The sequence below is a fragment of the Talpa europaea genome (genome assembly GCF_964194135.1).
Source record: "Talpa europaea genome assembly, chromosome: 5".
NCBI lineage: Eukaryota > Metazoa > Chordata > Mammalia > Eulipotyphla > Talpidae > Talpa > Talpa europaea.
The window spans coordinates 45,255,822-45,271,146 of NC_140071.1; the positions used below are offsets into that span (position 1 = coordinate 45,255,822).

Consider the following 15,325-nt stretch of genomic DNA (forward strand, 5'->3'; position numbering starts at 1 on the left):
AACTTATCATTAATTGGGAAAAAGAAATCACAGAACAATACACACAATCTTTGATTTAATAAAACTGTGTAAGTACATACATATAGTACCATACAAGTATGTATATGTACATGCATGAATATTGTATGTTATTTGTGAATGTTATATATTAATATGGGGGAATGTATCCATATACACACATTTATATTTGTGAACTAATAAGTATACCCACTAAATTGTTAGCTCTGTTGAGGAGGAAAGTAATTTTTTGTATGAGAATGAAGGAGGTCTCTTATTTTTTTATTCTCTTTATTTTTGCATTTCCACAAAAATGTATACATGTATTAATTGTGTAATTTTTAGAAATCCTAATTTTATACTTCAGTTATCATTTAAGGCAAATAAAACTGGGAGAGCCATATCTTTAACAGGGGTTCAAATTGAGAAAAGTTTCTGGGGAAAAGACCCTTCTTGGTCTTTGTGCAGGTGGTACATTTTCACCTTGGATTTTGACTTAAGCTGAGGGCACTGTCAATGACAGTTTATCTTTTACCCCATTTTCACAGGTGACATTTTTTTCTTTTTTCTCTCAGATTCCTTATTTCGAAGATATCTGTAAAGGCATTAAAGCTGGTGACACCTGTGAGAAGCTGGTGGGGTATTCTGCAGTGTATAGAGTCTGTTTTGGAATGGCCTGTTTCTTCTTTATTTTCTGCCTCCTGACCTTGAAAATCAACAACAGCAAAAGCTGTAGAGCCTATATCCACAATGGGTAAGTCTTCATGGGGATACTTTCTCCTTACATTCAGAGCAGTATTCCAGGACCCCTTCTATTCATCAGACCCTCTGTTACTGATCTGGGGACTCCACAGAGTTTCTGACTCTTTGTAAAATTTAATAAGGAGACAAGACAGACCTCATCCGGAAAATGTGTTATTTGAATTTGCTTGAAACACACAAGAGCCTGGTTCTCCCAAAAGAGCTAAGAAAAGATTTTTAAGGGGCTTATCTACCAGGATGGGGTAGAAGGGGGCAGTGTTTTGACTCGACTACACTAGGGCATGTGTAGAGGGTTACATGCTTCTTCATATGTTGCATGTGTCACTAGCATCTTAAATCTTCTCCCAGAGATGTGCATTTTAACATGCTAATGAGACCTGGGTCACTCTGCTATCTGGGAATGCGGAATCCTCCCTTCTCAGCTACAGTGTGGGTATTCAGTTGTTAAAGTAGCAGTAGTTTATCAGGATATATGGTACCTCCTGTCAAGATACAGCACCAGAATGGTTAGTATAGGCTACCATCTGTTAGAATGTGGCCATTTGTTAGTCTGCTGGGATATATCAAACGGGTTGTTACAGTAAGATGTTAAACAGCTCCTGCCAGTTGTGATTTAGTCCATCTGTTCAGGCAGGAAGTTGGGCAACTCCCTTCTGCAGGCTCACAATTTAATTTACCTAGGCTGTCTCACCTCTCACTGCTCTTTCTCTTCTTGAAATTGTTAACACTAGATTTAGGGAAGGTGAAACTTACACTTATCACCACACAGTGGCCTAAGAACTAAAATCCTGTTTGTAACCCTTGCTATGATAATGAGAAATGCAGAAGAGGCTGGAGTTTAATTCTGGTACTAAGACCTTTCCCCAGGTCATTTCCATTCCTGCAACGAAATGATGTTTTGTACAATCAGAGGCCAGGCAGAGTCGTCTAATTACAGGAAAAAGGCAGTCCCCAGTCACTTAATTACTTCCCCTCGATTTGGAGAGAACACTACCAATGGCAGAATCATGGCTTGACATGCTGCTTACCTTCTAAGAGGGCTTTTGTTCATCCTGGAATATCATTTAAATACATTTCCTCCTTTTTACCTTCCAGCTTTTGGTTCTGTAAATTCCTGCTGCTGGGGGCCATGTGCTCAGGAGCTTTCTTCATTCCAGACCAGGAGACCTTTCTGAATGGTACAAATGGGGTATTTTGGGTATCTATTTATTTTGTTTTTACCCATTTTATAAAATTGTTCAATGACTTAGTCCAGGGTGTATTTGTGTAAGAATGTAATGAACAAGACAGCAGCCATGTTAGAACAGCAGCCATTTTAGATAGCTGGCAGTTGGGTTTGGATTCTTGGAATCCAAATTCCAGGAACCTGATAAGGTATCTGTAACTGCCCGATATGGTGTCTGAAACTGCCTATATAAACTGCCTGATTTTGGTGCTCAGGGTCCAACCCTGTCTGGGCACGGGCCGCTGTGTTGTTCCACTTTGGGGGTTCGGGCCCTAGCTCAAGCTAGCTAGTAAAGGTCGCTTTTGCTTTTGCATCGGACTTGGGTCTTGGTCGTTCTTGGACTTGGCACCGGTGTGCTATAACATTTGATATTTCGAATTACTAATTTTCCTGTGACTTGAAAAAATCCCCCCCCCCCATTCCTACCCTAACCTCCTTCTCCACTCTCCCATTTGCCTCCTCCTTCCTTCCCTCTCTTCCTGCCTGGGTCTGTGTGGACCTTTATTTTTCTGGCGGGGTAATTGAAATGATAATTTTAAGGTTATGGCCTGAAGGGAAAATGAGGCACTTAAAATTTGTTTGAAAACCAGTTTAGCATGTCAGCAGGACACCACCAGCCTTGTTTGAAGAGGCCCAGGAGACCTTGTTCTTTGTGAGCACAGCTCAGAAAACCCAGCCACACAGAGCATGAGGCTTCTTAGAAGCTGTAAATCTGCTGTTGTAGCTAAAATGGGATAAGAAAGACGTTTCTCCATCTATTCCTAAACATATGTTACAGGAAACTGTATAACTCTGAATTATATCCCTACTGGTAGAACCTAACAAAATTAATTTAACATGAAGCCTTTAATCATAGCTAAAATGCGGGAGGCGCTGTGTGTATGTGTTTTCATAAGAACTAGGGGGGATAATTGCCTGAATTTGAGTGGTTCAGAGCATTGCCAACTCAACCCAAATGGATTCACTGTTCTAATTTAAGATAGTAAGAATTTCCACATTTTATCAGTTGTAGGAACAACTATAGCCCCTCAGTACCATTTTAGGGGTCATTTGTTTTTTTTAGGGTTGTACTAGTTTTATATATTCCTTATAGAAGTTGTATCCAAATCTTGTTTTTACCTAAAATACTGTTTGTTACCCAGTTCTCTGTTCCCCACAGAGGTATTTTTATCGATTAGAACAACACATTTAGAGTGGGAATCAAGCTAGCATTGCTTTAGTCTAGGCAGGTCATTTTTGTAGATGAACTGTAACCCAGAGATGTGACATGACTCACAGAGCTTCTCTGTGGCAGAACCAGAAGTGGAATCTGAGTCCTGGAATCCCCCCAGTCTGAACCTCATTTCAGTTCATTGGACTGGACATTGATGATTCTCTAATCAATATAACTTAGGCCCTTGATTTTCCTGGCAGTAAGTGTTTTTGTTATGGAGCAGGGTGAAGGGCACCCCAGGACCCCCAAACCTGTCCACTCTAAATAGGTTCTATCATCTGCCTCATCAAGACAAAGCATACTCTAGTGCATAAGAACATCAATAGAAAAAAAAGATAATACAAGATACAATTGTGCAATAACGACAAGAAAAAGAGTAAAATTTTTAAATCAAGCACCCAATGTTACTCATCCCTTCGTGGATAAATGCCCAGCCAAAACAGGGTTGGCTCAAAGCAGGGCTGCTTAGGCCCAAAATTTGCCACAAACCTAAGGCACCTTCTGGTGGGGGACCTGTCGGAAAGGGAGATATCACTGTAAAAAAATAATAACAGGGCCTCCCCGGTGGCGCAGCGGTTGAGCGCTGGGTTGTGAAGCTGCCCGCAGCCTCTACAGCGCCGGTTCGATCCCCGGCTGCTCCCCGGCCACCGGAGGAGGGTCTCACATGGTGCGCAGACCTCTCCTGCCGCCCGCTGCTCCCCTCAGCAGTGTGCTTTAGTCCTTCTGCCTGCTCTGCTCCCCGCTCTGGCTCTGGTGAATTCTCTCACCCTCCCGCGCTTCTGACTGTACCCAGTGCTTGTATAAATAAATAAATAAATCTTTTTAAAAAAGGATAAAATTTAAAAATAATAATAATAATAGTACAAAACACAACAAAGCAAAAACAGACAATTATAAATCAGAGACATTGTGTAGGGGAGGAGAAGGGAGATGGATCAGAGGGAGGGAGGAAGGAGAACAGGGGGCTGAGGTGATGGTGCACAGGTGCATTGGGGAAGGAAATTCTATGAGGACTACACTTGGGGGGGTGTGGGGGAAGCAAATATTGTTTAAAAATGAACAATATTGTAAAAAATATTAAAAAAGAAAAATTTAAAAAAAAGTCACTTCCGGTCCTCCCCGGTGGCGCAGTGGTTGAGCGCTGGGTTGCGAAGCTGCCCGTGGCCTCTGCGGCGCCGGTTCGATCCCCGGCTGCTCCCCGGCCACCGGAGGAGGGTCCCACACGGCGCGCAGACCTCTCCTGCCGCCCGCTGCTCCCCTCAGCAGTGTACTTCGGTCCTTCTGCCTGCTCTGCTCCCCGCTCTGGCTCTGGTGAATTCTCTCACCCTCCCGCGCTTCTGACTGTACCCAGTGCTTGTATAAAAAAACAAACAAACAAACAAATAAATAAATAAAGCATGCCTTAATAAAAAAAAAAATTAAAAAAAAAAAGTCACTTCCTTAAAAAAAAAAAAAAAAGAAAGAAAGAAAGAAAGAAAGAGCCAGACCAGACAAGTCTGGAAGGAAAAGAGCAAAATCAAAGTCAATATAAACGCTGCCATTGTTAACCTCCCAACAGGTCTCACCCTCTTCTGTTTCAAGTGTCTTTTCCATGTCCCCCAATCCCTGTTGCAAGTCCAAGGCTGAGAAGCAAGCACAGCTTCTTCACATGTCTCTGCTCCATGTGTTTCCTCCAGGTCTCCTCCTTGCTCTCCATCTTCTTCCTCTGCCCAGTCCCTTCTCCAGCTTCTCCTTCTCCCTGCTCAGCTCCACCCTTCCTTGGGTGGGGCAGGTAACCTGGCAACTCCCCTTTCCCTGGGGACCACCCTGTTACATTTTTATCTTTATTTTAAATGGTGGGTTGTTGATTTTATGAATCACTACAGTGTTAGGATATTTGGCATCTACAACATGAGGTCATTCTTGGGCCTGCAGAACAGACTAACTGTGCTTATATCCCAGCTCGTTTGGGCGATGGGACTTCCATTTTTTCTCATCTGTAAAGTGGGTGTTAGTGTAGTATTCACTTATGTGCTATTGTGGAAATTAAATGTGTTACAGGCACAGTGAACATGCAATAAAAATTAGGTGTAGTTACTACTTTCATTTGAGCTGAACTCTTGGAACAATCTACTCATCTCCTTTTGGATGGTCTTTTGCAGCCTGGCGCTATGTGGGAGCCATTGGAGGCTTCCTCTTCATAGGCATCCAGCTCCTACTGCTCGTGGAATTTGCACACAAATGGAACAAGAATTGGTATGTCCCTTTATGTTTCATTCAGGAGAACCTGCCCATGGATGCAGGGAGACTGCCCAAGGCCCAGTGCTGATAAAGGCTCTGATATGAGCTGTGTTGGCATTATTAGCAGTTCACACCAAAATGACTTTTCCTGCAAGTTTCCTTCTCTCCTGCTCTCTGGATTCTTCATTTACTTCATGCTGCAGGTGTACTTTTTTTTTTTTAACCTTTGCTGCTTCATTTCCTTTCACTTTTTGGCTGAGTGCTCTCCTTTGGCCAAGTTAACCTGGTGTGACTTGACCACACCAGCCCTGGCATCTGCCAGCCTGACACTGGGGGTGGCAGTGGCTGAGAAATTGGGTAAGCTTTATCTTACACTCCCCTCCTTAGGAGAGTAAAACAAATAAGCATTTTGGGGCTGGAAGTTCACCTTTGTAAAGAATATGCAATGGAGTAGTTCTCTACTTCTTAAAAAAACTTTCATCCCTTCTCAACTGCCTAAGAGTGGAAGGATTCCTTCTTTGGGCAAATCTGTTTTACTACTTTCTAGAAAGCCATCCTGCCTTTAAAAAATACAGACTTTTTCTAAGTGCCTTGAAAACAGAATTCACATCCCAGAATAAATAGGAAATGTCAGACTATTAATAGCTAGTTTATTTCTTGCTGAATCGCACTGAGCAAAGGACAGCTAGGTAGGGTCAGCCCCTTGAGTGCCACAGCCAAGATGGCTCTGAGCAGAGCACTTAGCTGCTTGCCTTCTTTACTTAGAAATTACGAATAAAGGGGAACCCCTGGTGGCTCAGGGGTTAAAGACAGTGTTATTAAGCTATCTCCAGCCACTGTAGCCAGCCATTGTAGCACAAGTTCCAATCCGTGGCCTGCCAGGGAGGGGACCCAAATGGCACAGCAGACCTCTCCTTCCTCACCCACTGCTCTCCTCAGGAGTGTATTTCAGTAGATCTGCCTGTTCTGCTCCCCACTCTGTCTCTGGCGAATCTTCTCACCTCCACCCCGGCACCTCTGGCCTATACCCCAGTTCTTGTATGCATAAATAAATAAAAATAAATCTTCAAAAAAAGAGAAATTAGAAGTAAAAATAACTTTGTAAATTTTATAGCTATCATGTTACTGTATACTATTTGGGGTTAAAAAAGGACAGAAAGTACTATATGAATATGCATTTTTTTTTATCTTGGGCAGACAAAATGCACTGTCCAAATTAACCCCAAATGCTTTCATTCTGATTATTTTCCTCAGCTTTTTAGTAGCAGTAGTTGTTGTTTTATTTTCATTTTGTTTTTCAAAGAGCAAATCATGAGATACATGGGTGAAAGAATAGTATTAATACTTTTGTTATTTGTTAATTATCCTAAAGATGAGTCAAATGGGTGGCTCCTCAACATAAGTTAGAAATGCATTTTTTTAACATTTATTTAAATTTTATTTTTATATTCCCCATACAATTACAACCCCCTTATTTTGACCCCAGTCCCTCCCCTCCCCGCCCCCCATAGAGTGTCTCTGGTTCATAGTTGTTTGTTGATTTTGATTTTTACTTTCTTAGAGTTATTTTTTTCCTGGTCCCTTATTTAAGTTTTCTAGATTCCTGCTATGAGTGAGACCATCCAGTCTTTTTCTTTTTCTTTCTGGCTTATTTCGCTGAGCATGATCCCTTCCAGCTCCATCCATGTTGCTGCAAATTGCATGTGTTTATCTTTTTTGAATGCTGAGTAATATTCCATGGTGTATATGTACCACATCTTCTTGATCCAGTCATCTATTTTTGGGCATTTGGGCTGTTTCCAAAGCTTAGCTATTGTAAACAGTGCTGCTATAAACATAGGGGTGCAGGTGCTCTTTGGAATTGATGTTTCTGTGTCCTTTGGGTAAATACCTAGGAGTGGAATTGCTGGATCATATGGAAGCTCTATGTTTAGTAGGTCCAGAAATCTCCACACAGCTCTCCATAGTGGTTGGACCAGTTTGCACTCCCACCAACAGTGCAGGAGAGTTCCTTTTTCTCCACATCCTCGCCAACATTTGTTGTTGCTAGATTTTTTAGTATGTGCCATTCTCACTGGTGTGAGATGGTATCTCATTGTAGTTTTGATTTGCATAGAAATGCATTTTAATTGATTTACACTTGCATGATAATCCTTACTGTACTTTAATTATGAATTTTTTATTAGACAAAAATAAAGGTAGCATCCTAAATTTTTGCTAAAGTTTTCAGAAATCTACTTCTGGTAGAGAACTTCATGGTGAAATATTAGTATCTTGGAAACAGTGCCTTATTTGCCCATTAAATCATATTTTCTCTTGAGAATTCTTGTGCTTCTTCACTCTGATGTTAATGTTTTGATTGATTCTGAAATCATTTTCTGGTAGTAATTATTGATGCCAAGTTTTAACAGACATTTTGGAAGAGTTTGGTTGCTATAAAAACTTTCCAGGAACCATTCAGTAAGAATGACTTAAGAGCTTTGTAACAAATGACTTTGCTGTTTTTCAGACTTTGAAGACAGTATCCCCACAAAATCTCTTGCCAACATGTTCATAGTTGATTCATATGCCTAAAATTAGGATTAACCTAAGAAGCTCTCTAATATTGTTATTTTCATTTAAATTTGTCTAATTTTGTAATTTTTTTTTTCCGGGGGGGGGGGAGTGTTTTTTTACAGGCTTGCTTACAAATTAGAGAAAATATAATTCTCATCACTCCTCATGAAACAACCAAACTGCTTTTTCTTTCATTTCTTGTTAATGTTGTGAAGAAGAAGATCCCAAAGGCAGTAGAAGAGAAAGGTCATGGGCCTGGAGGCCAGGAGATTGCAGGTTTTTTTTTTTTTTTTTTTTTAAATAGAGGCATGTTTTATTTATTTATTTATTTGTTTGTTTTGTTTTGTTTATACAAGCACTGGGTACAGTCAGAAGCGCGGGAGGGTGAGAGAATCCACCAGAGCCAGAGCGGGGAGTAGAGCAGGCAGAAGGACCGAAGTACACTGCTGAGGGGAGCAGCGGGTGGCAGGAGAGGTCTGTGCGCCATGCGGGACCCTCTCCGGTGGCTGGGGAGCAGCTGGGGATCGAACCGGCGCTGCAGAGGCTGTGGGCAGCTTCGCAACCCAGCGCTCAACCGCTGCGCCACCGGGGAGGCCCGATTGCAGTTTTTTTAATGCTCCTAGATAGCTGTTTCAGTTGAGGCATATCACTTGGCCCCTTTGACCTCAGTTCTCACACGGGCAAAGTGATATGGTTGGATGAGATGTTTAATGTGGATTTTGTTTCTTTCCAGCTTAAATTTTTATTTAAAGGGTCAGTTTTATATTAAAATGAAAATAACAAAAAGTGGATTATATATTCAGGTATTTCTAATGAAGAGACATTTTCTAAATGTACTAGATTTTTTAGTTCATGTTGTTTTGAAATTTTACTCCAAGTGTTCACACAGCCAACACTCAGCGTGACTCCTTCTTCCTGCTCTGTCTCTGTGCTCTGACCCATGGCCTGGTGCTTTTCTGATTTCCTCCCAAGTGCTTCTCATTCAGCATTGATTCAAAATATTTACAATATGAACTGTGTGCCAGACAATGTGGCAGCCTCCAAGGGTATAAATAAAGATAAAGAAGTTGTGTTTGAACTGGTCCAACCACTATGGAGAGCTGTGTGGAGATTTCTTGACCTACTAAACATAGAGCTTCCAAATGATCCAGCAATTCCACTCCTAGGTATTTACCCAAAGGACACAGAAACATCAATTCCAAAGGGCACCTGCACCCCTATGTTTATAGCAGCACTATTTACAATAGCTAAGCTTTGGAAACAGCCCAAATGCCCAAAAATAGATGACTGGATCAAGAAGATGTGGTACATATACACCGTGGAATATTACTCAGCATTCAAAAAAGATAAACACATGCAATTTGCAGCAACATGGATGGCGCTGGAAGGGATCATGCTCAGCGAAATAAGCCAGAAAGAAAAAGAAAAAGACCGGATGGTCTCACTCATAGCAGGAATCTAGAAAACTTAAATAAGGGACCAGGAAAAAGAATAACTCTAAGAAAGTAAAAATCAAAATCAACAAACAACTATGAACCAGAGACACTCTATGGGGGGCGGGGAGGGGAGGGATTGGGGTCAAAATAAGGGGGTTGTAATTGTATGGGTAATATAAAAATAAAATTTATAATAAAAAAATAAAATATTCTACAGATAAAATGTAATGTTATTTTGCAAAATGAAAAATGTCTAATTCAGAGTAAAAAAAAAATTGTCCAAAATTAAATGCTGATTTTTCTTAAAAAAAAAAAAAAGTTGTGTTTGCAAAATCAAGTTGTCATCAGGAAGAGTAAAGGAATTTGGCACAGCAGGAGTAGCAGCCAGTCTGCTAACATTGCTGCTAAAGGTGGTTTTCAACAGTCAAGGATCCTTGTACTGGTATATGTCCTGCTCTGTGGTGCTTACATCCTCCTGGGGAGGGGCAAGAGGAGACAGATGATCATCATATGGCCAAGCAAATAAGCAATAGGTTCAATGGTGAAAAATGCTCTGGAGAACAAGAAAGCAGCATTAGGGAGCAGAACAGGAAAAGGCGTCGTTGTAAGATGTGAGAGGAAAAAAAGTTGAGTTTGAGAGAGGACTGTACTGTGCGTGCAGTGGGCTTGTATAAGGAGCAAAGGGGCATCTACTGTGGCTGCACCCCAGGGGTGAGGGAATGGTGCAGGAGACGAAATCAGAGTTGGCGCTGAGCCAGGTCATGAATGGGAAGGGTACCAGAGGGTTTGACACAGGAATATCATCAAAATGTCTATTTTAAGTCCAAGCTCAGAGGGAGCCAGAGGTGCAGGAAAAACCAGTGGGGATAATTCAGGCTAGAGACTAGGTAGTTGGGTTATATGGTATAGCAGCAGTCAGGTTCTGGTATATTCTGAAGTTGGAATTTGCTGGTAGTGATGGTGTGTCTGTGGGAGGAGAGCAGCAGGGAGAGAGTCAGCAGTCAAGAGCAACTATAGTTCCCCCACCCCCACAACATTCTCTCTCTCTCTCTTCTGACACACACACACAGGCACCCAGGCACACAAGGAATGGCCATTTTCTGAGGCTGGGAAGGTAATGGGTATAGGTCAGAGACATGGAGGTTCAGATATTAGCAAGTTAGGACTTGCTTAGTTTGGCATGCCAATTAGACCTCCAATGTCAAACAGTTGGATAATGTGAATCCGGAGTTTAGGGCAGAGATGAGACTTCAAGATTTAACTTGGGATATAAATGTAAATTAACTATATGGAAGTCTTTCAAAAACTAATGACATAACCTAGAGGACTAGTGAAGAAAACAATTAGACCCCACCCACATACCAGTCAGTGTGTTTGCTGGTTTCTGTGTAATAATTCATCTGGCTTCCTGTCATTGATTATTATTTGGCTCCTTTTTCCCTCCCTGCCTTGAGTCTCATTTTCATGAGTTTCATTTTCCCTCCTTTCTTGGATCTCATTTTCTCTGTTTCCTTTGTGTGCCTGTTTATGTCAGAATAATTCTGTGGCCATCGGAGGGAAGTGCCTGGCTCAGTTTCAGGAATATGATGGTCATTATCATTTTGGCCTTTCCTCTCTAATTTCTTTGTTTCTGGCTGCAGTAACTTTTTCACCATTAAAACATTTTAGCTGGAACACTTTCCAGTTTTTTGGAACCATTAAGCAAGTTGCTTTCTCTGTAGAGGTTTATGAGAATGTGGTTACAAAGGACAATTTAATCATTAGGCAGATGACAGTGATGCACTCCACACCCCTCCCCCGCAATTGTTGTTCTGTCCTCTTCATTTGACATTTATAAACACTCTCTTCTTTGTTCTGAACAATTTCTATAGATCATTAAACCACCATTATTTCTCCCCTCCTTTTATTAATATTAGAAAGCACATTCACCTCTAAGTTTCTGTTTTTGTAAATTCCATTATGATTTTTATTCTTTTCCTACTAATTTCACTCTCCACTTTTTTTTAAGATTTATTTTATTTATTTATGCATATAAGAACTGGGGTGTAGGCCAGTCCTCTGGTGAGAGGATTCACCAGAGACAGAGTGGGGAGTAGAACAGGCAGATCTACTGAAGTACACTGCTGAGGGGAGCAGTGGGTGAGAAAGGAGGGGTCTGCTGCGCCATGTGGGTAGTAGCATCCAGGTTGGGGATCGAACTCACGCTGCAGTGGCTGGCAATATCTTGATAGTGTTAACCCCTGCACCACCGGGGAGGCCCCTCTCCACTCAAATTCCCCCTTAATCATCATTTGGCATTGTTTTAGGAAGCAGTATTAGCACCGAGCCTTCTCTTCAAAGCATGGATACAAGCCTGTCTCTCTTTGGGTAAAGGAAGTCCATTTGCTTCTCTCTCTAAAGAGAAATGGGGTAGCAGCAGGATTAAGGCTGCCACCTCCAGGCTCTGTGTTTACAGAAAAACAGGAAGAGAACTCCTGCAAGGAACCATTTATTAACCCTGCCAAAACCTGTCCTAAGTTAGTTCAAATACAGAATGAAGAAGCTAGAATGAAGTCTGTGGATATCACTTAGGTTGGTGAACACACTTGAATCAAAGATGGAATTTATTGTGTGTAAAAAAAAATCAGCTTAAACCAAGGAGTTTTTGCAAATTTACGCAAACCTTCTAGTTTTGGAAAAGCTACAATCTTGGTAAGATGATAGGTCTTTTGAGTCCAAAGAGCATTTGTGAATGCTTGAGGAATGCTAAATGTTGTCAGAGGTCACTGACTGTCTTCTCTTGCCTCCCTCTTTCCCACTTCCTGGAGAAACAGGACTGCAGGCACAAAGACCAACAAGCTGTGGTTCGCCGCTCTGGCCCTGGTGACCCTCGTCATGTACTCTGTTGCCACCGGAGGTTTGATTTTGATGGCAGTGTTTTATACACAGAGAGATGGCTGCACAGAAAACAAAATTCTCCTGGGAGTAAATGGAGGGCTGTGTCTGCTTATATCACTGGTAGCCATCTTACCCGGGGTCCAAAACCGTAAGCAGCAGGTTTTTTTCCCATTCTTCCTTGTGTCTTTGAGCAAACCCTGTGTGCTTTTTCTTTTTTAATTATGGTCATTCCTTAACTTAACATGAATGAGTCAGCAATAGAAAAGGTGGAACTCCAGTTTCCTCTTCTTTCCCACACCTGCGCTGGATGTGATAGAAGTGCCTTGTCAAAGAAAGAATCTGAACATGGGCCTCCCTGGTGGCCTAGGGGTTAAGTCTCCGTGCTATCACCACTATGGCCTGAGTTCTGTCCCTGGCCAGGGAGCTAAGCCACATATGGTGCAGCAGACCTCTCCTGCCTTGTCCTATGCTCCCCTTAGCAGTATATTTCAGTAAATCCTCCTGTTCTGCTCCTCACTCTGTCTCTGGTGAATCCTCTCACCCCCTGCACCTCTGGCCTACACTCCAGTTCTTCTATGTGTGTTAAAAAAAAAGAAAGGTCTGAATGTAACAAAGTTAATAATAGGAAGAAAGATGTTAAATAATTAAATAAGGTACTACATGATTAAATAAGATACTACAAGGAGGCTCTAAATGGAAAATACCCTGTTTTTTTCTCCCCCCACCCCATAATTGTATCTGGGTCATCTTTCATTCAGTGCCTATGGGCCAGAACTTAGGGACAGTGTGGTCTAGGGAGGCAGAAGGCAGAAAATCTGGTCGCTTCTCAGCCAGCAACTGACTATGTGTGCTAATCTTCCTCAGACCCAAATCATTCTGCAGTAAAGCCAACAGAAACCTGTGAGCCAGACTTTTATGCTTGTTTCAAAGGCAAGAGGAAGAGATGATGGAACTTACATGCTTTGGAAAGTATAGATGTGAATTGTCTTTCATAAATGACTTATGATATCTTAAGCCATTATGTTCTCTTTGATTATGTTTCTTGTAGGTACATGACGTTCAGGTTTCCACAGAGGAAAAAGAAAATATGGCTGATAATTTTATAGCCTTTGAGTTCTTCTAAAATGATTTTAAAAGGCAACAACTCTTGAGTAATTTAAAAGTTTTTTTTGTATTTAGAATGTCAAGTCCATTATTGAAATTGAGAGTACTGTTCTTCCATTCTCTTTCATTGGCCAGTTAAGAATTTCCCAAAACAATGTTAGTATTCTGATTAAATTATCCTTTGAGTTAAATTTTTTCTTTTGAAATAGTTATATTTTTAAATACTTGGTTTAATGCCATTCATTACTAAGGTAATTCTTATTCCCATGCTAACAAGCAGGGTCTATTTCTGTACCTCTTTTGGTTATTATAATTTAATAATAATTCTGGAAATATTTGATCAGATGGTAGAATGGGTAAAACTGAATCCATTTGTGTCAGTGGGTGGCCTAAAATTTGCCCCTCTTATCCCATTCAGGTCACAGTAATGCAACCACTAAGTTTAAGTATTAGGACCCTAAGGCCCTTCTCCCAGTGAATCCTGAGCCCCCATAGCCTTCCTTTTTGGCTTGGACTGGCTCTGATGTTGGCACATGGCGAGAGTTGAGAAAAAATTACTCAGAGTCCAAGTGAGTTGGAACAATGAAAAGCCTAGAGGGGCTACACCAAGAATACTCCCTTAAGGAACAAATACAGTCTAGTATTTATTTAGAATCAAGTGGAAGATAAAAAGTCAAAGAAGTAAGAAGATCTGCTGGAATTTGTTAATGTGTGGGAGATAGGGGTGGGGGGAGAATCAAGGGAGGCCTCAGGGTTATAGCTGATTTAAGCCTAGTATCTATTGATGTTTTCAGCATATGCATGTATCCTCCTACCAGGACTTTTGCCCTGAAAGGTTCCTTGTCTCAAACTTTCTCTGTTTGTACTCTGGGTGAAGGGCAGAGAAGAGTCAAGGCAAAGACACAGAGTAATCCAAGCTCCCACACAAAGGTTTTTTTGTCCATTGACAGATAAGAACTTTCTCCCCTTATATTCTGTCTGATGGCCTTGCAAAGTCTGTAAGTCTTATTTATCCCACTAAGATGTGTGGTCTCACAAATAATGATGGTAAATTTTCTTCTGAGATCATGTGGTTTAAGAACTAGTGTTGATGGACCTCAGGGGAGCTAGAAAGATGTTTAAGTACATTCCTAGTTGTCAAAACGAAGTGTTAATAGAGGACTGGCTATCTCTAAAATAGCAGTTTAGAAGCATTGTAGGGCTCCTTTCCCCTCAGTAACTCTTCTTTCCTTTGAAGTTGGGGGGGGGGTGGTTGTCAGCTAAATTAGAAAGATATCATTTGGGAGTGGGAGACCTTTTTTTTTTTTTTTCATGTACTTTTTGTTGAAATGTAAAATACTGTCTTAAAATCTGTCACTTGTCACTTCTCAGGACAGCCAAACTCTGGGTTACTGCAGTCAGGTCTCATAAGCTGCTATGTCACCTATCTCACCTTCTCAGCTCTCTCCAGCAAACCTGTGGAAGTAGGTAAGCCAGCCTTGTTGGGGAGCAACTCAAGTGTTTACACCTGAGTATTTTCATTTGTGGAAGAAGGAACATGTCACCATTGTTTAAATATCTGGGATGCCAAAAATCAAAATAGAGAGACCTTTTCATTCAATTTCATGGGGTGTGAAAGTGAAAATTCCTACTTTGAATCATCCTGCTGGGTAGGAAGCAAAAGTGGGTTCCTAAGCCCAATCTGCATTTCCTGCTCTGTTTTCAAGAAGCACAGTTGTTTTGCTTTATCTCATTTTGGTTTTTAACTAATTATTAATCTACTCTTTTCTCTTAAATGACATTTATGAAACATGAGCTTTGAAATTGGACTGCTGGGGTTTACAGCCTAATTTGGCCACTTAAGTAACATGTGCAAAATTTACTTATCCCCTCTTTAAAATAAAGATTTTTAACAAGACAACTAAATTAAGAGTCCAGTTTTTTATAGGGTGACTT

General features: G+C 41.1%; 1 protein-coding gene across 1 annotated transcript in view; it reads left to right on the top strand.

The window, feature by feature from the left end:
• Positions 1-15,325, top strand: part of SERINC5 (serine incorporator 5) — a gene marked incomplete at both ends in the record, with an annotated part of 52,759 nt that overhangs the window by 21,998 nt on the left and 15,436 nt on the right. The window contains 5 exons of the mRNA XM_084232933.1: positions 573-751; positions 1,855-1,937; positions 5,339-5,432; positions 12,223-12,434; positions 14,762-14,857. Coding sequence (XP_084089059.1) covers positions 573-751; positions 1,855-1,937; positions 5,339-5,432; positions 12,223-12,434; positions 14,762-14,857 — 664 coding nt within the window. The remainder of the gene's footprint in view (positions 1-572; positions 752-1,854; positions 1,938-5,338; positions 5,433-12,222; positions 12,435-14,761; positions 14,858-15,325) is intronic.